The 24,284-nt window shown below is 42.4% G+C and overlaps 1 protein-coding gene across 3 annotated transcripts in view; it reads left to right on the forward strand.

Moving 5' to 3' along the window:
• LOC112564660 (alpha-2C adrenergic receptor-like) overlaps positions 1 to 23,610 on the forward strand; it is a 110,974-nt gene extending 87,364 nt beyond the window's left edge. For all 3 annotated transcript variants that reach the window (XM_025239626.1, XM_025239625.1, XM_025239627.1), the window contains one exon: positions 16,796 to 23,610. In XM_025239626.1, coding sequence (XP_025095411.1) covers positions 17,690 to 19,771 — 2,082 coding nt within the window. In that variant the 5' untranslated portion in view covers positions 16,796 to 17,689 and the 3' untranslated portion in view covers positions 19,772 to 23,610. The remainder of the gene's footprint in view (positions 1 to 16,795) is intronic.
• Positions 23,611 to 24,284: the final 674 nt, after the last annotated feature.

A 24,284-nucleotide genomic window follows, 5' to 3' on the forward strand; every position in this document is an offset into this window, starting at 1 on the left:
TGCGATTCCCTTTCCTTTCTTTTGTCTCCCTGCCTCCTTCCTTATCATCACTCCTCCCTTTCTCCTTCTTTACGTCCATCTCTTTATACTTGCTTCTTTCGCCTTTCCTTCGCTCTCTCTTTTCAGTTATTTTTGTCCTTCTTTCATTGGTTCGACTTCAAAGCCAGAGTCCTCCTATCCGTTTCCGCATCCGTTACAGTCTAAAGCTTTATCATCAGACATCAATGTGCAGGTAAACAATTCTTCTTGCGAAAATTTTGTTCTGACAGCAGTTTAAATATCATAAGGTTTGGCCACACTTCTTAGCGCCTGGACAGACACCAAATGTTATTTATCTTGCTGTCGGCCTTTTCATCAACTTCATTTTGGACTGTCGACCTTGTTGACAGACTTGATACAGCCTCCTGGCTGGCACCGCCATGATATTTACATCCGTCGGGAGGTTGCCGCCAAAAGGTAGAGGTTTTGTCGACAGGAGGGAAACACCGGCCATTATATCAAACTTTTAGAATTTCTATTGAAAAAGTAAGACGAACTACTATCGACATGAAAGTTAGTCTTACAATTCGGTCTGACTTCTGATAACATTCTGCTTTACATATCAAAAATCACAATCTTTATGCGGGTGAGAGGATGATTGCGTGCATGGATGTTGGTATGTACGTGTATTGTCATTCGTTTGCGTGTGTGTGTGTGTGCGTGCAATACGCTGGTCAACCAATCTTTAAATAATGTAGAGTAACTTTTATTCCACTGGTTGGGAATATCTTCAGTCGTTCGCCAAACATTCATCCGTCAGAGAAAACGACTTTTTACTTGCAACACTTTTCATCATAACCTCATGTGTAGTTAACTCTCCGGATTCTAGCCTTTCATCACTTGCCTTTCTTCCTCCCATCCACCCACCATCATCCCTGTCAGCCAAGTTCATTCATCAACCATGGTTTTTTTCTGCAGACAAGTTTGAACCGTCTGTCTAACAGACAAACTGCAAACTAGTCTGGACAAGAGTATGTCATGGAGTAGTCTAACATCAGACTGGCGGCTCAAACACACCGCTGACCACCACATCAGCCGCCACTTCAGCTGAAAAAATGAACAGCTCTCAGACTAGCATCAGTCTGAAGTGAGTAGTATTCAGGCCTTGTTCTTACAGACTAGACAGCCCCACCCTCCAGCTCCCTCCCCACGTGCACCTGACCCTGGTAACCCGAGCTTTACCTCCTGGGAATCATTTGCCACCAGTGGTTATGTCTGCATGTAAATATTTCGGTCCTTTGTCCAGGCAGCGTGGACTTCATCACATTTTGATCCTCTGGCAAAATATCTTGGGGAAGAAAGTTTATTGAAGACTTTCTGGACCACAAAGAAGTGTCATTGACCACAATATGTATGTAGTTCATTGACCACGAATTGCACAATTTCTGGAGTTCATTACAAAGATGTAGAGTTCATTGACCACAAAGATGTAGAGTTCATTGACCACAAGGATGTAGTGTTCATTGACCACAAAGATGTAGTGTTCATTGACCACAAAGATGTAGTGTTCATTGACCACAAGGATGTAGTGTTCATTGACTACCAAGATATAGAGAATTTTTTGACAACAAAGATGGAGAGTTTGATGAAGAGGACTTATTGACTGCCATGATGAATTCAGTGTGTTAAATACACGCCATGTAAGCTTTGAACCCGCGTTTGATGGTGGGGTAAGGGGCTCTGTAAATGAACATTGTTCAAATTATCAGCAGTAGCATTAAAGCAAAAACACAGAGAAGTAAAAATTGGTGGAACATAGTTTTTTCCTTATTACAGATTTTATTGCCAGTTTATTCGTTTAAGATGTGTGTTTAAGCTTCAATAAAAATTCATATCGGCAAGTTTTCAATCAGATAGTTCTGCCATTTGTTTTATCGACTTCGTGCGCTGAGATCAAGAGATGCAATGAAAAGTTGAACTACCCTCGCGGGCTCATAAATTGCTTTCCTCCCTGACACCGCATCTACCTCCATCTTTTTCGTTGAACTTTTCGTGCTCATTATTTCGGCCCACAACAAGACAATAAGGGGTTAAAAAGCGGTTCATTAGATGGCTGAAGATTGATAATGTACAGCTGTTAAAGAACTTTGGTTCCTTTCTTTTTATGTATCTCTCTCATTCACCTAATCGCTGTCTCGTTCTCTCACTCGCTCTCTCATCTTCCTCCTTTTCGCAAGCAAAGCATTCTCAGCCCGTCCTGAAAATGTTGCCAAATCAAACTGTTGGACAAGAAATGTAGAAAATCCAACAAGAGGTATCAGATGTTTGAACCCGGACTTGTCCTGAACCCACTTTGTGGCAGGCAGTGGGTGGTCGCTCGCCTCCCAACATCCTCTTTGTTGGTGATAAAGTGATGGATGCCATGTCGCCATCCTTATCACTCAGTCTCAACGCCCTCAAAAACAGTTTTGACCGAGTGTAGAAAGTAGATAATTGCTTCTAGTGTTTTTCTCCTTGTCTCCACACACAGCTATACCCCTCCCTACCTCCCCACATCTCTGTTTTTTTTTCTTTCCTAAGAATGACTGAGTTGCGAAGTAAGTTTGTTTCGCTTTGTTTATCAGATTAAGTTGGAGTAATAAGATTGTGGAGGAGACAAAAATGACAGCAAAGAACATCCATAAATCTGACTTGGACCTAAAGATTGGAAATGGTTGTGAGATGAATCAGAGACAGAACATCCCGGTTAAAGCTTTTTTTTTAATCATGAATCACACTGGACAGAAATGGTTGGTGTTTGACTTGCATGTAGTCATCAAAGTAGGCAATACATCATCCATAAATAGAAGAATGTCCTGGAAGTAGTTGTGGTTTTTAAACAATTTTCCCCAAAACTCCACAATTTTCGACTGCAATGAAAACTTATTTTAACTTAAAATTAAAGATTTCTATAAATTTAATATAACGACACATAAATATATTGTGCAATAAAATATTAAATTAATATTTTCCGTAAGCTTCGACTATTTTTTTTTCCACAAGTGGTTTATACTTAGTCAAAAACTATGGGAACCATCGGTAAACAAACAGTCACAAACATCTGTTGTGAACGAAATTAAATTTACGGATGAATTTTACTGATACCTGCCAAATTGTGTTGAAGTGACTTTGGTTTGTTTTCTATATTTAGAAGAAGCAAAAAAAAAAAAAAAACCAATTATTTTGAAAAAATGCGAGTGACATCATTACGTTATCATACAGATGTTATTTCAATCACGATGTTTTCAAAGATAAATAAACTTCTTAAAAAAGATTTCCACTCTGTGATGTTTACGTTTTACAGTCTCACAATAAATATCTCTTAACACATATTTAAATTAACAACAGTCATTGTGTTCTTTAAAATCCTACTTGATTTCTCTTCTACAAAATTAGTTTTTTGTCACATGCCACGAAGAGTCTCGAACCAGAGCCTTTTTGTTTCAAAGTTATTCTAAAATTTTACCATTTGAAAGAAAGTCGGTGCTTGCTGACCACCTCCGACACGAGTTTGGTCTGTTGAGCCAGTTTCATACGGAGGAGGGCCCCACGGCGGCCCTCGGGGGGCAGCTTGATTCCGTCTGATCGTCACCAGCGCCCTCTGCGGCACCAGTCGTAATCTGGTTTGTCTGATGTGAAGTCAAAGGTCGCGGTGGGCCAGCCTCGCCTGGGCAACGTCGACGGCCTGTGCCACGTTCACGCACATCCGGGTCTGCCGCGCGAGACAAGATCTGTCTACGTCCATGCTCATCTTAATCTGCTCCACAGTCGGGAGTCGCCATTGGTGGATTCTAGGTCAACCATTTTTTTTTTTTTTTTTTTTTTTTTACCCTGAATTTCATTCCGTTGGGAAGTAAGGGAAATGGCATTTTGGGCTTTGGCCAATGGTATCAATCGGGTGTTTCAGTTTCCGCTCAAAATTTCTTGCTCCAAACAAACCTGTTGCTTATAATCGTCTCTGAAACACAGCTGCGTGCTGGTTCTCCGAGTCCACCATGTTTTGTACTCTTTCTGGAAAGAAAACAAACTGCCTCACGTGACGTAGGCGGCGCCATTTGACATGTGAGGCATTTTCTTTCACGCCAATCTTCTCCACTTGGCACAGCTCTTCCTGTCTGTACTCGGGTTCGAAATTGTAAGGCACGATCACCAGATCCATGATCTCAGCGCTTCAACGACCGTACTTAGGAAACTGAAAGTGAACGCGCGCGCCGAATAATTGGATGACGTCAGTGGACAACAACAGATGGTAATTCCCTCGTTCCGCCTCCAATTGAGTTTTACAGGAGATTGTAAGTTGAAGATTGTTTTGATTGTTTACTTCCCCCTAACAGATCGGCTTTCAAAAAAAATTAGTGAATCGCATGATATTTTAAATACATTCTTTGGCAGACGATGCTGGCTAAAGGGCAAACAAACCCCACAAACCTGAACTTTTTAAGGGACACGAATTTCTGTTCAACGAGCGGCTGTGGCACGAAGAAGAGATGAAAACAACACAGAGCAACACTTCTGGAAGCTCAACACAACACTGTGAACACCCTTTGATGTCTCGTGCTTTCTCTGTAAACTTTCAAGGCGTGGTTACCAGCGATTCCGGAACCGCGAAAAAATAAACATTTGCCTTCACGCTGGCGGATTACCGACATTGTCGTGCAAAATGCGCGCCTGCTTGGGGTTCACAGGAAATTCAGCTCGGGGAGAGGTTGACATGATTGTGGAGACAAGCAAAACATTGCAGCAGGCGGCTTGAGGGATGTGAACCTGCTCTCTGTGCAGGGTCCTCCTTGTCTGCAACCTGATGTCCTTAGTCTGTAATGTCGAACATATGCCGATGCACGGCAGCTCCAAGATAATTTAGATAATTTCAAGGGTTAGGATGATGGCGAGAAAAAGAAAAAATAATCATAAATGAGACAGCTCTTGATGTGTTTTTCTGTTTTATCTATGATATGTTCTGGTTATATCATCATTAACTTGTGGGTCGACATTTTCCTTTAGTTCTTCCGTCTGCTGGATTGTCTGTGGTCTTTATACCTTTTTCTTTTATTAAATGGACAAATGATATCACAGTTTTCGTTGGCGAGCACACAGTGGTCTCCGTATCCTGCCACATCATCATCATCGTCGTCGTCATCATCATCAGAATCAGAATCATCTTAATGCCGTTTGCCCGCTACGAACTTCATTTTGCAGACTTTTCATCGAAAGATTGTCGACTAGTATGTAGTTTGAGCTGATTTTGACAACATAATTTACAGGATAACCTACAGGGAGCAGGAACAAAAATCAAAGCTCATCTCCCTTTCACTAAAGGAACTCGTCATCGTCCTCCAGATGCTCTTTGATCACAACGAGAGCGACTACTCCCTTCGTTAAGACAAACAGACAAAACCAAGAAGTCGCAGGGTCGTTTGGCGAGTTCTGTATAAAATATAAATGAATGTCTAAAGGACTAAATCACCAGTTCAAATCTCTGCCCTCTACTTTCACAATCCAGTAATAAGTATGTATGATCACAGGCTGACCTCCACCAATGAGTGAGCGAGTGCATGCACATTGTATAGAGATGAATACGCTGCTGTGTATTAGTGAAAAGGTAGATACAACCTGTATTTATATAGTCAAGTTTTTTACATACAGATGCATGAACACATGTACACGCACATAACACAATTCAGAGAAAATATGCCAAACCGAGATTCGAACTCACAACACCCAATTGTCAGTGTCGTGGTGACACAACCGCTCAATTTTAGAAAAATTCCAGAATTGACTGGAATGTGAAACTCGGAGAAGGAAGTTGTGGAGCCTTTAGAATTCTTTTGAAAAAGTCTACGAGAGAAAAAGTTTCTCAGGACAGGTGACTGGCTGAACACAAAACAGTCGTATGGCACAACAACACATGGGTTACCTTTCCTTGTCAAGCTTCTTGTCATCTCACGCAGTCTCACTGCTTTTTCCTCCCTTAAACACTCTGACGATGAGAAGCTGAAGAACCCTGTTAAAAAGTATCAGACTCTGATGTCCTTCCAGTGAGAGCAACAGGTGCGGATGTTTCTTCCATCATCAAAGAGTTCACCTGCCACTCTCCTCGCCGCATAACAACAGAGATCAAAGCCAGACAGTCCACCTTTGAAAGAAAAAGAAAGTGGTGTTGATTCCACAAAGCCGACACATTGTCCACATACAAAACAGTCTTGCAAGCCAATCCAATTAGGCTGCAAGTGCCATCAAAGTGCCTGAAAATAAACTACCGTGAGTTTGATAATTAGTGGAGGGCTGACATGGTCGGTGGCTGCCACAACCACACTCCTCCTCCCTCCTCTAAACGATGCTGATGGCGCGTAAAATCATGGTCGTGCAAGGTGTCTAACAATTTATTTTCCATGTTTTGAGTTAAAACAGCGCGAGATGTAATGCCTTGTTGTGTTTCTATTTCCCTTCCAGTTCAGTCAAACAACCCGACCTCTGATAGTAATTAAGTAATGGAGTAATTACAGATTCGTGTCCCTGTTCGTTAACTTTCTTTGAGGCGGTTAATTTCAAGGGAAATGGTTTGCTGATACGAGGAAAGAATGAATTCGTAGTCATGGGAAACTGCATCGAAGGAACATGATTCAGCGCAGAACTTTGTACCTGAGGCTAGAAAATTTAGTAGAATTCTTTGTGAGTTCAAATGTACCAGACATTCATACAACAGATGACTTGTATATTGTCTAAAACACTTTGATGTCCCTACAGTTGCCCTCTCACAAGCGCACGCACACACGTACACAAATACATTCTGCGCATGCGCACGCACACATATCATCACATGATGTAGTTTTTAAAAGTCCTTTCATCAGTGACAGACACTTTTTTTTAATCGGGATACACTGACTCCACAGACGACGATTTCTTGACGATGTAGTCAGACGAGTTTTCATAATTATTTTCAGTCCGTGAGTTGGGTTCATCTGTGCTTCCTTCTCACATCCTGTTGTCGCACCTCTCGTCTGCTTGGCTCAGTAGTGACAGCAGCAGGCGCTACACTGTGTAGTCACATTACAGATGCTTGTCATCTTCAGCATAATGTTTAAATTTCATCTTGCTTTCATCAGGACTGTCGGTGAAAAGTGCAAAAAAATAAAATTAAAATTAAAAAATAAACAGAGATGAAAGCCATCACTAGCTTATGACCCTTGACCCCTTTTCTCCGTCCTCTATCTCTTTCTCTCTGATATACCCACGCTCTCGCACTTTTTCTGAGACAGACACCTCTACATAAACACAAACACAAAGAAAATGGCGCCAGACACTCATCATCGTATTACATAACAGAAATGTTTTCGCCGAGCAGTCAGCAGATGAATGCTCTCCATCCTCTCAAACTTCCCACGCTTCACCCACCCCTATCCGGACCCCCTACCCCGATTCTCCCTCCCCATCCACCTACCCTGCCTTCCTTTGGTCCTGTTAACGTCTTAACCTTGACGGAACTTTCCTCGCTGAGAGTAGCTTCCCTTTCCACGCTGAGAGTAGCTTCCCTTTCCACGCTGGCTGTAAAAGCGGGCTCAGGGAAGAAACGGAAATGTTGTTTGAATCGCAACCTTGTTGCGGGTGTTCCTTCAATATTGATCTATTGGACGCGAGCTCCTGTTACTTCTCCAAACCACAGACCGGAAACGGCGCAAGCCTGGATGCGCTCCCTTTCAGCTAAATCTTCCCCCGAAATTTTTATTCCCCTTTCTTCGGTATTCTTTGCATTTCGCTTTGCGGTTGTGACGGGGAGGAAAACGACTCGAGATCAGAGGAGAAAGGGCCCGGGTGTAAGAGCACGCTAACTGCTGAAAAGAGTTGAGGTGGAATTCACGAGGACCCTGTAACCCATTTATTGACCGATTAACCCATTAAACCGAGAATCTATGTCCTGGGTACAGCAACGTGGGTGCCCCGTGATGGTCACGTACACAACACGTGCTTCGGGCCATGGCGGGCGCCTGTGCTTCAATATGTAGAACAGAGGTCATAGGCGAGAGTGCCCACTAAGAGGTTACAGCCTCGATATGAATTATACCATGACTATTGACATATGATCAACTCTTCGTTAGCTTGTCTTCACATTGTGAGCTTTTAGAAAGTCTTCTCTGACCTGCCGTGATCACGTGAGTTCAACTCATGGAGAATCATGGGACTGGCAGCCGCTCACGTGATCTCAACCTATCAGCCTTCTGATGTTTTCTCAGACAGTAATCAACATTGACTCCCTGTATGATGTTACACCATCACCAGAAACAGAGCCGCTCTACAGAGATGATGGTGGTGGCGGCGGTGGTAGTCGTGGTGGTGGGTGGGGCTATCATCGACAGTTGTCTCCCTGTCAAACAGTGGGTGCAAACATGTCTGTCACGATGACGGGTGCAAAACCCTCAGCAGCCCCTGTCGGCCCACCCGCCCGCTTTGAGCTCCCGGCCATCGCTGCTTAATGAAGCGTCGAGAAATTTCCTCACCTGCTTTGATCACCTCGTGCCAGAAGTGGATGAAGTCCTCGCTTTACTGTCGGTGCACGGGCTGAACCTACTCTGAACTATCATCAAACCTTTATAGCATCTTCTCCAGTGCAGGCGTATTACGGCCCTTTAATAAAAAAAAAAAAAAAACAAATAAACAAACTCTAGCTTCCAGAATGAGGTGTCTGTGGCGACCTTTGCCCTGTAAATCTTAACCTGGTTAATTGTTCGTCTTTGGTTAAGTTCTCTGCATCCATACTTTAGAAAGTCTCCTTTTCCCAACAAACTTTGCGAGATCTCGGACCATGAAATGGAACGAACAAGACATTGGAAAAACGACAGCAGGATGGTTTGTGATCACACACTCGCTCAGCTTTGTCCATCTGACAACTTGCACATGAATTGGTCTTCTGCCGGCAAAAATTGTTTATTCTATTTTTAAGTAGGCTTTTCTTCAAAACTTTACTACATTCTTTTAGTTTCTTAGTCTTTTTTGGACTACAGGGAAAGTATGAGACTTTTTAATAATAATAATAATAATAATAATAATAATAATAATAATAATAATAATAATAATAAGAAGAAGAAGAAGAAGAAGAAGAAGAATAAGCAAGTTATTTTTCATTGTCAGCTAACAAATATTACCGATAAACGATTAATTAAGACGAAAATGTTCTTATTTAAACATCAGCAAGGCGCGCCATCTGTTCTTTGAAGAGAACAGCAATGTTTATGTAGTTTATGTCTATCTTACAATTTATAACACAAGCTGGCGAGAGACAGTTTGACACCAGAACATTCTGGGGAGGGTGGTTTATTGCCATACTCGTGAAATAACGTCTTCAACCTGCCAAGCATCAACAAATTTATTTGACAAGCTTCTCTCCTACGAGAGAACTCATCGTGCCCCTTCTTTTCGGGAAACTGGTTATTTATGTCTGCGAAACTTGAACAAAAAAGTCTATCTCGTTTACTTGGACATTTTCTTTTTTTTAATCAGCTTATAGCTGAAGTTGCTTTTGTCAATTTTTGAAAGTGCACAACAATTTTCTACGATGGTCAGGTTATAGCAAAGTTGTTGTTTTTTTTCTTTTCACTGTCCTCTGTAACTATTTTTTTAAAGGATTTAAGGGTGAAGTATTGTACAGCATCCAGCCCACGAGTTTAGTAAGAGACAGAACCTTCACCAGCCTAAAGGAACCATCTGCTTGCTTGGGAGAAAAAAGAATTTTGAATTAAATGAAAAACTCGGTTGAAGCACAAGGGTTTAGAAGATGGAGTGGAGCTCAGAGAAAAGCAAAGTCGTGTCTATAGTACAGCTGACATTAAGGCTAACATAGGATTGAATACACACAAGGTGTATGATGTTGGATATCTTGGATCAACCTTCACAAAAGATAAATTAACAGAAATGAGGATAAGGTTTGAGAAAGCATATATAACCAAGTTTTCAAGAATATGGGAAAGTATCAGCTTCTTGGGCAAACTAAAACTCTTCAAAAGCTTGTTCACCTCCATTCTTCTGTAGGGCTTCGACATCTGAACCCAGACAGATGAACCTCAGAAGGAGATTAAAGCCTCGAACTGAAGTGCTTCCGGAGACGTGAACATTTTATGAACTGAAACTTAATGCCTGTCTTTGTACCAGACACCCTCAACAACCTCTATAATCCACTTGTTGTCACGATCACCATGAGGATGCCATGGTCTGGTCATGTGATACTTTACAAAAGTTTGTCAAGACTTTCTCGAGGATGGAGATGCTGAAAGAGTTAGAAGCAATGTAAAAACAAGATTTGAAAACATCAAAGGAGTGAACCCTTCTAGAAATCTCAGTCCCCGCTGCGGGTAGCAAAGAATACACCCGATGAAAAGACCTGTCAGACGCTTATTTTCTCATCCCTCCTTCGTTTGAACCTCATAGGTGTAGGGGGGATCTGACCAAACTCAGAGTAGCCATCTGATGAGAGAAACAAAATATCAATAGAAATTTAATGAACTGCAAAGGGGAATCGATTGATTAACTTCTTCTGTTTGTTGTAACTGAGGGCTTGAGCTTTCGGAGAGAGTATTATTTTTCGTGATACCCGGAGGAGAGCTCCGTTTCTCACACTGGGTGACCTCCGTGCGAGGTGAACTTGTCTGGGGTTGTTCACCCTCGCTAAAGACTTTAATCATGTCTTACATCGTCTGCTTCTTCTTCCTCTCGTGCTTAGCATCGTGTTACCTGGCTGTCTCCGAGGAGGGATAGGGTAGTCTTATCATCTTAAATCCAAACCTGTCTGTCAAATGTAAGATCACGTGAGTTTTTGTACCTGGCTCTTCATCAGTTGCCACTCCCCTCCCTGTCCCTATCTAGCAATGATCTCTGTGTATGTGTGTGTGCGTGTGCAGGCTCATACACACAAACATTTCATGTGTAAAGAAGATGAAAGTAAGAAGAAAAAATAAGGAAAGAAAGAAAAAATCTAATGAACAAATAAACAAAAGAACGAAAACAACGAAAGAAAGAAAAAATGAACGACGAAAGAAAAGAACGAAAGAAACGATTGATGTGTGTACGTGTGGAGATATAAACTTTGGGACCTGACATCTTATTATCTGTTCTTTGGTTCACTAACTAAAGAAAATGTTGATTGTAATTCATCAAAAGACTTGTTTATATTCTAATACAAGAGGCATGGTGAGTAACAGCGATAGTCAGGTGGTTGCCACTGTGGGTGGGTCTTCAGTCTTTGTTAATGGAACTTTACAAATGTCACCGACATCATCGGCAGCACTTATCGCATGTTTTGGAAAGGAACGCCTTGGGAATTGTACAAGCAGCAATTGTAAGGAGTGTTTGCAAAAGAAAATAGAGCTCCTGGGTCATTTTAGTTCAGTTTAGTTCATCTCAAGACCGGTAGAGGCATTGTGAGAGTTGTATGGGAGCTGTGATGGAGAGCAGCCGTGGTGAGCTCTTCTACCCACCCGAGAAGGTTCCCCAGTGAACAGCCTGTCCACCCTTCATGTCAGTCATCTGCTCTACCCAGTGAACAGCCTGTCCACCCCTTCATGTCAGTCATCTGCTCGCTGTGGCGTCCACTACCTTCAGAGTCCCAGTAGTTCAAACCTGTCCAAATAACAACAACAGTAACAGCTCCTCCATTCGCTCAGTTCTTCATCTTTGCTTATGTTTGCCATGGTGTCTTTCATTTTCACTTTCTGCCTCTCGTTTTTCTTGGCTGTAAAGTGAGCTGTCGGTTCGTTTGTAATATTTTCTGCACAGTACATTACACCAACTTTCACTCATAAAAATTATCTCTACAAATTCAACTATGATGACGAGGACGACGATGATGCAATTCTCGACCTGAGAGTGAACTCAATGATCGTCAACAAACCACAGCGATTGCCAGGACAGTTGCAAACTGCAAAAACAAAATAACGGAGATCACATTTTTTACTTTTTTCTGTGCTTACACTCTCTGAAGTGATCCACCAGAGCTGCTTCATTTTAAGTGAGTTTTGACATGGTAGAAAAATGGAGAACTGCTGTTTGTCTTTATCTCAAATGTCAGATTTGATGGATTATTCATGTTGCGTGGACCTCAGATAATAAGCAATTAGCGATGTTTTAATTTTGGAGAAAGTTTTTAAGTATTTCTTCGTGTACTGGACTTTTCGTTTAATGCAAAACCTTCTCTGGCCTCACGAAGTCTCACCTTTAACCTCATGTAGTCTGACTTGTAGCTTGGTGTAGTCCAACATCTAACCTCGTGTATTGATACAAGTCCTCTTTGACAGCTCCCTAGTCTTATAGAAGACACAAATCGCAAGAAAAGTAATGGAGAAATTATAAAACGAAGTATTAGTATAAAATGTTAGACAGCCATCATGTTCATGATATAGAGAAATAACTAAACAATATTTTATCAATATTTTGTGTAATAACAATGTCTAGGAGTAGTGATGTATTGAAAAATGTCGGTGGGTCTGGTAGTTTGGTTTATTTGAATAACAAAGTTCTTGGAATTATCGGAAAGTTGTAGTGACCGGGGAAGCTCAGTCCCTAGAGATAACTCGCGAGGGCCAGCCTGTAAACAGATGTTTACGTCTGGAGAAAAACATTTATGTATCTCTTTGTATTTTCAATCTATCCTCATAGGTATAACACATTTATTACTCTTCCCTCTTCTCCATCCTCCGGTGAAGACAGGCTCTGTCAGACATTGCAGACAGGTTCCCCAGAAACAAAGACGAGCTTTAAGAAGGAGAAGATGCAAGGCTCCCGTGATGCACCGCGCAGATTGTGTAATAAACGACAACTCAGACTTGAATATCCGGTGGTCTCCCCTCCTTTTCAATTTCGGTAGATTTATTTGTCCCTGCTCCTGTTTGCAGTAATGTCCGACAGTTTTCTTTCGTACCTGCTCACCCTGGGTTGTTTTTCTTCTGCACGATCCACCTCGCCATCCATCTCAATGCACATTAAAGCCCCGATTAAAGTGGATTTTTACATCTTCTGCTTTTTTCAAGTAAATGCTAAATACAAAACCTCCATTGTTACATGGGGTTTAAAAGTTCGTGCCTGAGAAAAATGAGCATTTTAATCCTGATAACATCTATGGGAACAGTGATGCATAAAACTTGATATAAACTTTTATACAAAGTTTTGAGATAGGAGAATTACCATCCAGAGCTTGACATCCTTTCGGATTTCTCCTCTTAACTGATTACATTAGCAGGAGTTGTTGCCTGTGGATGTCCTGACACCCCCTCCCACCGGTCGTAAAAATTTAGTGGCTTCAATAACTTAGGAAGGAAAGTGAAACGATAAAGAATTGCAAATTCTAGAGAAATCTGTCTTGTCAGAAACCAGACGAAATTTGTTTGGGGCGATACAAATTGTTGACAACCTTTTTCATTTTAAACTTCCGATTGTTTGAAAAGTTTGTTATGGTCAGAAGATTTGTATCCTAAAGTTATTATGTGATATCAATCAAACTTTTTTATTCCAGAGTTACTCCGCCCTCCCCGTATGTTTGCTCGCTTTAACTCTGAATCATCAATAAAAGCTAGAATGAATGTTTTCATAAATAGAGGAATGAACAAATGAGCGAAATGTTTTAATGCGACTAAACATTATTAACAATAAAAGATAAACATTTTGACATGATTCATCGGAATCGCTTCACCTTAAGGGAGGATTGAAAGTTAAGAAAGATGAGAAATGTTTCTCTTCGTGTAAAAGTTCGTGTTTTAATGAATTGTTCGTGTCTTGTTAATGTCAGATGGCAGATGAATAACCAAACCGTATCCAATGACAGTTAAGATCTTATCTTGGAGTTTCTTCTACTGCCATCCTCCCTGCCCCACCTTACTTCCCGCTGGAGATCGTCAGAACCGCTAGGGCGGCAGTTCGCAACCCGAAGGTTTTTCTTTCAAACATTCTGCACGAAGCAGGTTTTTTTTTTTCACTCGCTCGCAGTAGGCGCATGAAAGCGTTCACGTGCTGTTGTCCATCGATCAGCGAGCGCGTGCAGGCGAAACGAGTTAACGAACTGCCTAAACGAATTTTCATCACGCAGTTGACGAGCGGCGGACAAAAGCCTCGGCAGCAGCTCGTCCTCCACCCGGGCTCGCGCCTGGCGGATTACGGGTAGCTGCTCGGATGTGCCTACCTTCTCGCACATCAAAGTTCTGTTGGGCTTTGATCCCTGGACTAAGCTTTTCTCATCGACAAAGTGGCTAAAGTCTGGCGGCAAAGCCCTGTAGGCTGTTACGCAAGTAAGTCAAAGGTCGTACCGTTCATCCAGTGCTTTATTTGTTTGAACAATCACTTAGTTTGCTTTCTACTTTTTCTTTCTTTCGCTCGTTTTTCTTCATTTTCGGTGACTTTTGTTAAAATAAATTTCACCTCCAATAAGATCAGGCTTAACTTTCTTGATACCTCCTTTTTTACCCGCTGCAAGATTAAACTCGTCTGAGCCATGGATGTCATCCATTCTCCCACAGAGTGACATCAGTGTCGGAGTTGTTCTGATGTTCACAAATGTTTAAATCTGTGGTAAAGGATGTTTCTCAGTCCTTGTCTTGGTCAGAGATTTAACCGTCGCTAATGTCTGTGTCTGCAAATGCTCACCACTTGAGACTTGAAAGAGACGGATGGAATCAGAAAAGGAAAATTATAGGGAGAGAAAGAGAAATGAGAGCGAGTGAGAGATAATAAGCATGTGTGGGAAAGAGGATGTTGGGAATGAGAGATTAAAATGAGACAAAGAGGGTGGATTCACAACAAGAAGAGTGAGAGAATTCCTCACAGACTTGTGAATAAATAATGTTAGTTACGGCTCAGTGATTTGAGCGCGGCTTTGAACTTTGAACCTAAGAAGGAGGATCCCGCCTTCGGTTTTGAGTCCACGGGTATTTACTTTGTAATATTTGAAGATGTGAACACATTTATCCATGGATTCATTGACATAAGAATCGCTACACGACGTGCACCTAGATACCCCTTCCACAACCACCACCCACACTCTCTCTCTCACACTCTCTCTCTCTCTCACTCACACACTCTCTCTCACACACACTACTCTTTCTCTCTCACACACACACATCATTCTTTCCCTCTTCCTCTCTCTCTCTCTCACAGAAGACCCAGTTCAGCAAAAATTTAAATGGTTAGTCCCGTCGTGACATCTCCGCTGGAGTTTAACGAGAAAGGAAATATATAATCGAATCGTCGATGAGAGCGAGAGATAAGCGTGACAAGATCTGATGAGAAGAGTGCTCTCCCTTGGGTTTAATGGCTTGAAATGAAACAAATCTGAAACGAGGAAATGGGTAATCGTCGTATTCTCATACTCTAGTGTTGTTCAAGTCTTGGCTGACGTGGAGGCGTGTGGTTTGTCTCATCCTGTTGATTTTTTTCTTATCTCTCTCTCTCCTCGTTTTTTTTTTCTCGTGACACTTCACAACCTTTCCCGACTTGCCTCCCTTCTTGACACTTTCCCGCCAACCCTCCCTCTCCTCCCTCTCCTCCCTCTCTCTCCTCCCAATCGCAACATTTCGATTTCGTTCGTTTCTCTGACACCGCCTCCTTAATATGCTGTTGTCAAGGAAACGTCTGGGATGGTCTGGACGACAGTTTGACAACTGGTGATGTGCTAACGTCCAGCTTGCAGGCGCCTCGAAAAATGTTGTAATTAGTCAAGCAGTTAAATCTGACACCCGCAAGTTTCCCTTCTTCCTGGTGTTTTTCCACCCGTGAGACAGAGCTTTACACTTTGTCTTTATTGTCTTGTTTATTGGACAAGTCTCTCACTTATTTTATTTGTATTTTCTTACTGCGGCAGTGCCTTCTACTGTTGTTTTGCTGTTGTTATTGTCCTACTGTTGCTGTTGTTGATTTGCTGCTGTCGCTGTGGTGCTATTGTTGTGCTACAAAGTGATGACAATGAGGAGGGCGAAGTGGCGGTGATGGTGGTGGCGGTATCGGAGAAGGCGACGACGACGACGACGACGATAAGCTACAGGCTTGTGGTTAAGAAGTGGTATTAGCTTCGTCACAGTCATGAGAGAGGGACAATGAAGTGTCGGTCCAGAGAAAGGGCTTCCCAACTCTTTCCTCCACTGACATTTGTCACGTAGCGATATTGTATCGACACTGAGTGTGTTCATGTGTGTGTGTGTGTGAAAACTAAAGGTAGATGTAGCACCTTTACGCTTGGGCAGAACGTTTCTCCCTGCCTTAACCCTGTACCAGAGCCAGGTACTCACTGGCGACAGGTGTGTTTCACTGGGAAAAGTTCGCTACGCCACACAAGTATCATAAAAATTTCATTTCAAGTATCTCTTATTTCTTAAAAAAATTATTTTAATTATTGTTCTTAGAAAAGAGTGACTTTATACCACGACATTATCTACGACACACCTTGACGATAAAAAGAAACTCTTCATAGCCACGTCTGTAAATATTACCCCACCACCCATTTGGTTTCTTTCGATGTCAGGAAAATTTGTCAAAATTGGATTTTTTTTTAAACTACGACTGTTGCCTTTTTAAAATTCTGTTGGTGGACACCTTTCAAAGTCTTCAAACGTTATGCATTCCTTGGTGCGAAAAAAACATTTTGAAGAGCAAGGAAACTAACTATCCCTGACATTTTAAATAATTGGTTTCATCCCTCCCTTTATGGACACACCTAAAAAAAGGTATCCTGAGGAAACTTTTGAGCCTTATGTCTGGGAGACTTTTGCTGGCAGCCTATCTAACAATCATATTTTTCTTTTTTCTTCTTCAGTCGGGAGCGAGGGAGCGCGAGCCTAGACAGTCTGGGGAAAAGTTATCTGCTCATCACCTCCACCATGGAGCCTTCTGCCGTGAATCAGAACGACGCGAGGAAAGACCTCACGAACGTGACATCCCGAGGGCAAAGAACACGTCGCGATCACGTGGCCATCACGTCGTTCCCACCCTCCGCCAACGACGCGTCCTGGAAGATGTGACGTCAACAACGTCGAACGTCATTACGTAATGGAGTACAGCGGGAGAGAACTCTGCCAATCTCGTGGCTAGACGTCGTCTTTGAAAAAAAAAAAAGCAGTAAATCCGAGAATTAAATGGCATTGAGCGCGAGGCAGCGGGTGCGGATCCTACGGCAGAGGTTGTAAGGGAAGGGTCATCGTGGAGGCCAGTACTTCGAAAATGTGAATTATGCGCCTGTCAGAAACAAATGGCGCGTTTACAAGACTCTGTACATGTTACTCGTTTTGAAAGATATCTTACAAGATCAGTTTATCGGTTTTTACACATCTGTGAAACTTCTAGACTCGTGAAATCCACCATTTCAGTCCTGGGAAAATCCTCGACCCTTATAGTCATGTCAAAATTCAAGACGATTGTAGACTTATGAAAATCCTTAACATTTGCTGGCCTGTGAAGATCCTACATTCATTTCAAAACAAACACACCTGACGACCGTGATGCCAAGGTCTCACACACTCCGAATATGATGAACAGCACCAGACATTATTTGTTCTGTGGGTCGCTAGACCGCCATGTCACGTGTTCCAATCCGCTAGCATCACCTGCCACGAGATAGAGGCCGCTGAAACCTTCACAGAAAAACGACTTGAGGCTGAAAAAACAAAAAAAAACTGAGAATAGTAGGGCGGAATATCTAGCAGACGACACTATGGCAATGCTGGCCACGCTGTCCACTTTCCGACCTCCTCCTTTCGTCTCCTCGGAGCGTTTCCCTGACTACGCCCTTCCCACTCTGCTGGTCGGAACCGTCCACGGAGACAATGTGTCCTTCAAGGTCGCTCCCTCGGCTCCAGCTGTACATCTGGTGACCGGTCGTGACCAGTCCACCGACCTCAATGTCAACAGCTGGCTGTGGAATCAAACGGATATCAGCGTCACCACCCAGAATGGTTTCGGGGTGGATGGGTTGTCGACCTCCTGCCCCACCTATCCCGCCGGGTACCCAAGTGGCTACACCTGGGCACACATTGCGTGCGCCAGCGTTGTCGTCACAGTCATTATGCTCATCATCGTCTTCGGGAATTTCCTGGTAATGTGGGCGATCGTCACCGACCGTAACCTGAAAGGTACCCAGAACTTCTACATTGGTTCGTTGGCCATGGCGGATTTTCTTCTCGGGCTACTCATCGTGCCATTCTCGCTGGCCAACGAGCTGATGGGGTACTGGTACTTTGGCACGGCCTTATGCGAGGTGTGGAAGGCCATCGATGTACTGCTCTGCACTGCTTCCATCGCCAGTCTGTGTCTCATCTCCCTCGACCGCTACTGGTCCATCACCAAAGCCGTGCACTACCCTCGCCAACGCACGCCCAAGCGGGCCGCCATCATGATCTTCATCGTCTGGTTTGTGTCCGCAGCCATATGTATCCCACCTCTGATTGGATGGAAGCAGCCAGCGCCTGATTCTGATTGGCCGATCTGCGCGCTGAGCGAGGACATTGGCTACGTGCTGTATTCTTCCATGGGATCCTTCTACATACCTGCATTTATTATGGTCTTCGTGTACTTCAAAATATACCAGGCGGCAAAGGCGCGGGCGAGGAAGAATGTTAGCAAGGGGCCCAAAAGCGGTATGAGCGAAAAAAGTGAGCAGAAAAATTCAACAGAGTCGAGCGGCACGGAGCAGCACTGTCCACAGCAACAGCTGCAGCAGCCACCATCGCGGCAGCATCTCGATCACCTGCGCGATGACCTGTCCCTAAGAGCTTCTTCGTACGAGGCCCTGGGGGCCTCAACAGCTGAATGCCTCTACACCCTGCAAACTGAATCAGTCACTGGTCACGAGACCCCAACACAAACGATTTCAGCAGCAGCAGCAGCAGCAGACGACGATGAAGGGATGGCGAGGTCCGGTGCGACGGACTTCCGCAGCAGGTCGTACTCCCTGCCGTGCCGCGGGGACGAGCGCACGCGCCTCATCTTCACGGACTCGGACTCATGCGATGCGCTGGGTGGTCGAGCCCTCAACATGATGGATCGCAAGTTCTTTGGTTTCCACAGCATGCCCACCACAACTACAACGGACACGGACTCATCGGTAGACGTCTCCAACATTCAACAGAAGCCACCACTGCAGCTACAACAACAACATCAGCTGCAGTGTGATCTGACCAAGCAGCTATCCAGTGCTCCTTCTGCTCCAGCAATTTTCCACGCCGTGTCCCCTCCTCAGACAGGTTCCCCCGGACAGGGCAACGGTGCCGTGCAGCAGTTCAAAATCATGGAACCGAAACTCAACGGAAGTGTAGAACAAGGCGAAGCAAGAGAACAGCGAACCGGACTCTTGGGCAGTCTCCGTCGGCATCTCTTTCAGCATGGAGCAACCCCTGCAAACACCAAAGCCGACCCCAAAAACCGCCAGAACCAGCAGAAAAAGAAGGGTCACCACCACAAGCGCAATGGACACGAAGCCAACACTGGCGCCAAGAGCGTGGACTTTTTCTCCGCGGAGCGACAGAAGCGAAAACTGGCGAAGGCCAGAGAGAGGAGGGCCACCTTGGTTCTTGGTCTGGTCATGGCAGCTTTCATTCTCTGCTGGTTGCCATTCTTTCTCCTCTACCTTGCTTCTGCCTTCTGCAACGCCTGCATTCCGGGTATGGTCTTCAAGGTCTTTTTCTGGATCGGGTACTGTAACTCGGCGCTGAACCCTATCATTTATACCGTGTTTAACCGAGACTTCCGGCGCGCCTTCCATCGCATACTGTGTGGCAAAAAGAGAGGCAGACGCTAGCTCCCTCCCCTGCAGCCAGCATCAATAAAGTCAGAACTTTCCCCCATCGAAGTGTGCTGCAACTACAGCAATGCAAGTAGTTTCTTGCGGGTGGCAAACAAACGAGGTCATCACTTTAGTCTGAATAGCAGACTGGGCAGGGGTGGGTTGTGTGGAAGGGTGGGGCTGGGGCAAGGGAACCGTCATTTGTTGTGCGAGTGGCAAATATAAGGCGAGCCCATCGCTGTTTATTTGAAACCGGGTATTTACCCACCCTGTGTGCAGCCGAACCGGAAACATCGTTCGCCAAGAACTGTTGAAGGAACACGAGGGTGAGCTGTTGTCGAGCTGTTGTCGAGCTCAACGGTGTATCGATATATCTCTGCTCTTATCGGAACGAATCGGGTTTTCCTCTTTGCAAAGAGGTTTCTCACTGCTTTGCAGTGGTTTCTTAATAATGTGTTGATGTGTAGCTCATGACAAGCTGTGACATCACCTTTAGTTGTGAACTGTGACCTGCTTTCTTCTCTCCTTCAGAATCTCCGCATGTCTGTCTGTCTGCGTTTGTCGTTGGTGCTGTGAGATGTTGCAAACACTTTCTGATTTTATGTGACAAATCAAGTGACAGCTAGAGAGCATGCAATAGCTGACAATGAATGAATGGATGAACGAATGGATAAATGATCAGATTTGGAACTGATAAAAATTAGTAAATAATTATTACTAAATAAATAATTATAATTATGGTAAATAATTATAGTAAGAAAAGAAGATGGAAAGATAAGTGCATATCTAGGGGGACATAAGTGAAAATTGTCCCCTACACCAGTAGATAGGGTGATAAGTGTAGATCATCTACACCAGTTGCACGCTTGGTGTAGAAGTAAGACCGTGAGAATAGTTTCTGACCTCAATGGTCTCAGTCGTTCTGGTCTGTTCCTAACCCTGGGGTTACATTACCTCTGCTTCATGATTAAGGCATCAGACGAGAGGTAACGATTATCCTTAACAGTTTGTGGCATCCTCATAATACCTACACTAACTATGATGCTAGATAGGATTAGGTTTTAACTCCGTGAGAATGGATATTATGCATTATTTTTTGGTTTGCTGATGGCTTTCTTATCTTGGTAAGTACAGTGTTTTAAAAGAAATCGTTGGTATTTTATGTTTTGTTGCTGTTTTTGTTGGAGTTTCGCGAGCTTAAAATGTGTCCTTTCAACACGCCTGTGGTGCTGACCTTTACTGCTTTCTTCTTTAATAACTTTTATAGCAGTGATAACAGTTGTGTCATCTTAGCATCGTTTGATCATAAAGTTCGTAGAAAACCTGTCTCACGGAGTTGAAATCTCCACCTTTTGACTTCTAAGTTTTATCCCTACATAGTTCCACTTGCAAGACTTGAAGAATTATCTCTTGTGAATGATTGCGAATGAAGCTTCATAGCGTCCATTTCGATAAGATTATGAATGTTTTCTATCAGAGTATAAGTAAGTTTAAAAATTGTTTGTTTTCGCTCTTTTTGCATTATTAAAGGACAACAAGAGTGATCAGCAAAAACGCTGGAAACAGAGCAAAAAGTGAAATATTATATTAATTTGTTCTCTTAATCACACCTGGATTTGTCGGAAAAAAAAACCAGGAAGTGACAAAAGACTCTGATTTCTAAAACTAGCGTTCTCTCCACGAGCTGAATTCCAAGAGAAAAGATGGGATCCTCGGTAAAAGAAAAGAGACCAGGAGACAATGTGCTGTTAATTTTGTTTTTTAACTTCAGTCAAAGCTTCTGAATGAAGTTCAAATCTGTCAGGTTGTATTCCAAAATCATTAGTTTTATTTTCTGGGCAAAACAATGCTTCTTGAACACAACCTGAGCGATGTTTGTTCTGAGACTTGCTGAAGTGAGTCACACTCACTCTCACAAACACTTGTTAGACGCAACAGAACTCTCCAGTAAAGGAGAGTACATTTCTTTATTCTTCCCCAGCGGCAGGTGAGAATGTCAGTGTTTGAAGTTTTATATCTTGAACATTAAGCAAAATTATTATATTTTGGGAATTATTATTTTAAAATGAACTTAATCCGATCATTAAAAATATTGCACTCGTACTGTTCTTTAATGTTTAGGTAATTTTCTTATTTATTGTCAGTTATGCTGAAACGTTACTGCACTGATCTGTTTGTTATACAAAAGTTATAAATAGTTAGTAGGCAATACAAAATGCTTAAATAACTCTAGTTTACTCTCTTTATCTCTCAAAAATGGCTTTTAAAAAATCCTCCATGAACAGATTTTAGGTTTTCGTTGTAAATTATGTGAATTAATTTTGCTCAGGATTGTTTTTATTATTCTTTGACTTGTTTACATTTTCTTAAACGTAGGCCTGTTCATGTTTGTTTCTCGTGTTCTTTTTTCAACATTCAAAGTCAAAAAGGTTTATCAACTTAATTAGATAAGACTTTTTTATTTTCATTTTAAAAGCTCAGTGTGCTCCATTTATATGCATAACATTTACATGTTAATCTTCTTCCCTGTTTAATTGTACTTGTTACGATGCATCGTTAGACTACTTCCATTCTGCACAATGTCCAGGTTTCCTTACAGTTCCACAATATTGTCATCAGCTTTAGTTTTGTTTCCATGGCGAGGGCTGGTGTGGAGGTGTTTGGATGCTCGACAGGTAGAATAGAAACTCGTGTTCTAAATTTATTAAGCACTGAATTTCATTGGATAGAGAAATATTTCGTTTGTTGGTGATGCACTGTTTTGTAAACTGTGTACCCAACACACGATGAGACTTCTAAGAGGAGAGTAGTTACAGCTTCTACATCGTCCCTCCACAGACCTCGTGACATCATGAAACTTGCCAAGACATCTGAATATTAAAAGAATAACAAAAGTTTCCATCCCTGTTCGGTTGTTATGGTCTCCCTTCTATTTATACTGAAGTGATTACTGTGTTTCATGTAAATTCTTCCATAATTACAAAATACAAAACACTAATCACTACCTTACACTAGTTTCATAAAAAAAACTTTCTACTTGACTTTAATAAATTAGTTTGCCACCATCTATATCGTGTGTACCGTTCTAGTCAGACTTCGATATTTTTAAGGGAACTAAATATGAAATGGTAAAACACTGACCAGGACAGTTACTCAGCGACATCAAATTGGTTCTTGTAAATTACTGAACTGAAAAATCCTGTGTCCTCTCAAAAATTGAGGCCTGAAAATTGTGGCACAACTACCGAAAAAACGGAAATAATGAGCGATTTGTTTTGTTTTGTTTTGTTTTGTTTTGATGCTTAATGCTGTTGTTTTAAGATTTGGCCTCATTCGTGGTTTATTGGAGCATTTGCGAAATTAAACATGAATACCATTCTCCTGCTAACTGTAGTCCTTCATCATCTAAATGGCTTGGTGCACTTGAGTTGATTGTTTTGCAGAGCTGGGAATCGTGTGTTTAATGAGCTGCCTGTGTGATGAGTGCAATGTGATACAAAAGTCAGTTCACCTACTGGTTAATGTTCCATATTGCAACAGTCTTGATATACATAATGAACTGTAATAATGGTGTGGGTGGTAGGCAAGGTGCAAATAATTTGGTTTGATTATTCAGTGCAATGGTCACAATTATCAAAAACTACACAAAAAATATATCACCTTGTTTTAAAAGTGGAACAATGTGTCACCAGAATTTCAAAATGAGACAGGAAGCAATTAGATGGGTAGGCAAATATCTGTTTGTGGCGAAATAAAGTCCATCCATCATCACCAGGATCGGGAAAATATTTAAAAATTGTCAAAGCCTTGTTTAGTATCAACTAAAGATAGTAATCCTTCCATTACATAAGAAATAAAGAATGGGAAATGAAATACTTTTTTTCAGAGACATGTTACCTTCTTGTTTTGTTATAATTCTGACACATAGGGGATCGAACCACATCTAAAAGGGAAGTAATCTACAGCAGATGTTGCCAGTCTCCTGACTTTTGAGAGCAGAAACGCTTTTCCGTTCAAACTTGATTGGCTCATTGGAGGCACAAAGCACTCACAGCCAGATTTCATTGAAATTTAAAAAAAAAACTGTTTTGAATTCACCGCCACTTGTGAATATAACGATTGGCTGAAAATGAAGGACGAAGCAAAATAATAAAAAAATAATATGGACTAATATTTGAGGGAATTAACTCCATCAAACATCGTTAGAAGAAAGGGGTAAGGGAGGTAAGAACTTAATTATGTGTTCATTGTTTACACTACTCTCCGCGTGGCGTATTTAAAGGAAACTTATATAGGTGCACTCAGGGCAACTGTACCATTGGCACTAAAAGATAGCTACTCCGTTCTTTATAAGATAGCTTCATTTACATTGATTAGCCTCGTTTAAACCCTTTGTGACCTACATTCCGCCTCGGTCCAAACTTACAACCGACAAAGGTTTACTAGTTATGACTGAGCAAAGAGTCATAACGGTCGCCATGAAGCCGCTCCGGTAAGTCACTGCAAGTCCTGCAACTCTGGCAAAGTG

This window comes from Pomacea canaliculata, linkage group LG5 (genome assembly GCF_003073045.1).
Source record: "Pomacea canaliculata isolate SZHN2017 linkage group LG5, ASM307304v1, whole genome shotgun sequence".
Lineage (NCBI taxonomy): Eukaryota > Metazoa > Mollusca > Gastropoda > Architaenioglossa > Ampullariidae > Pomacea > Pomacea canaliculata.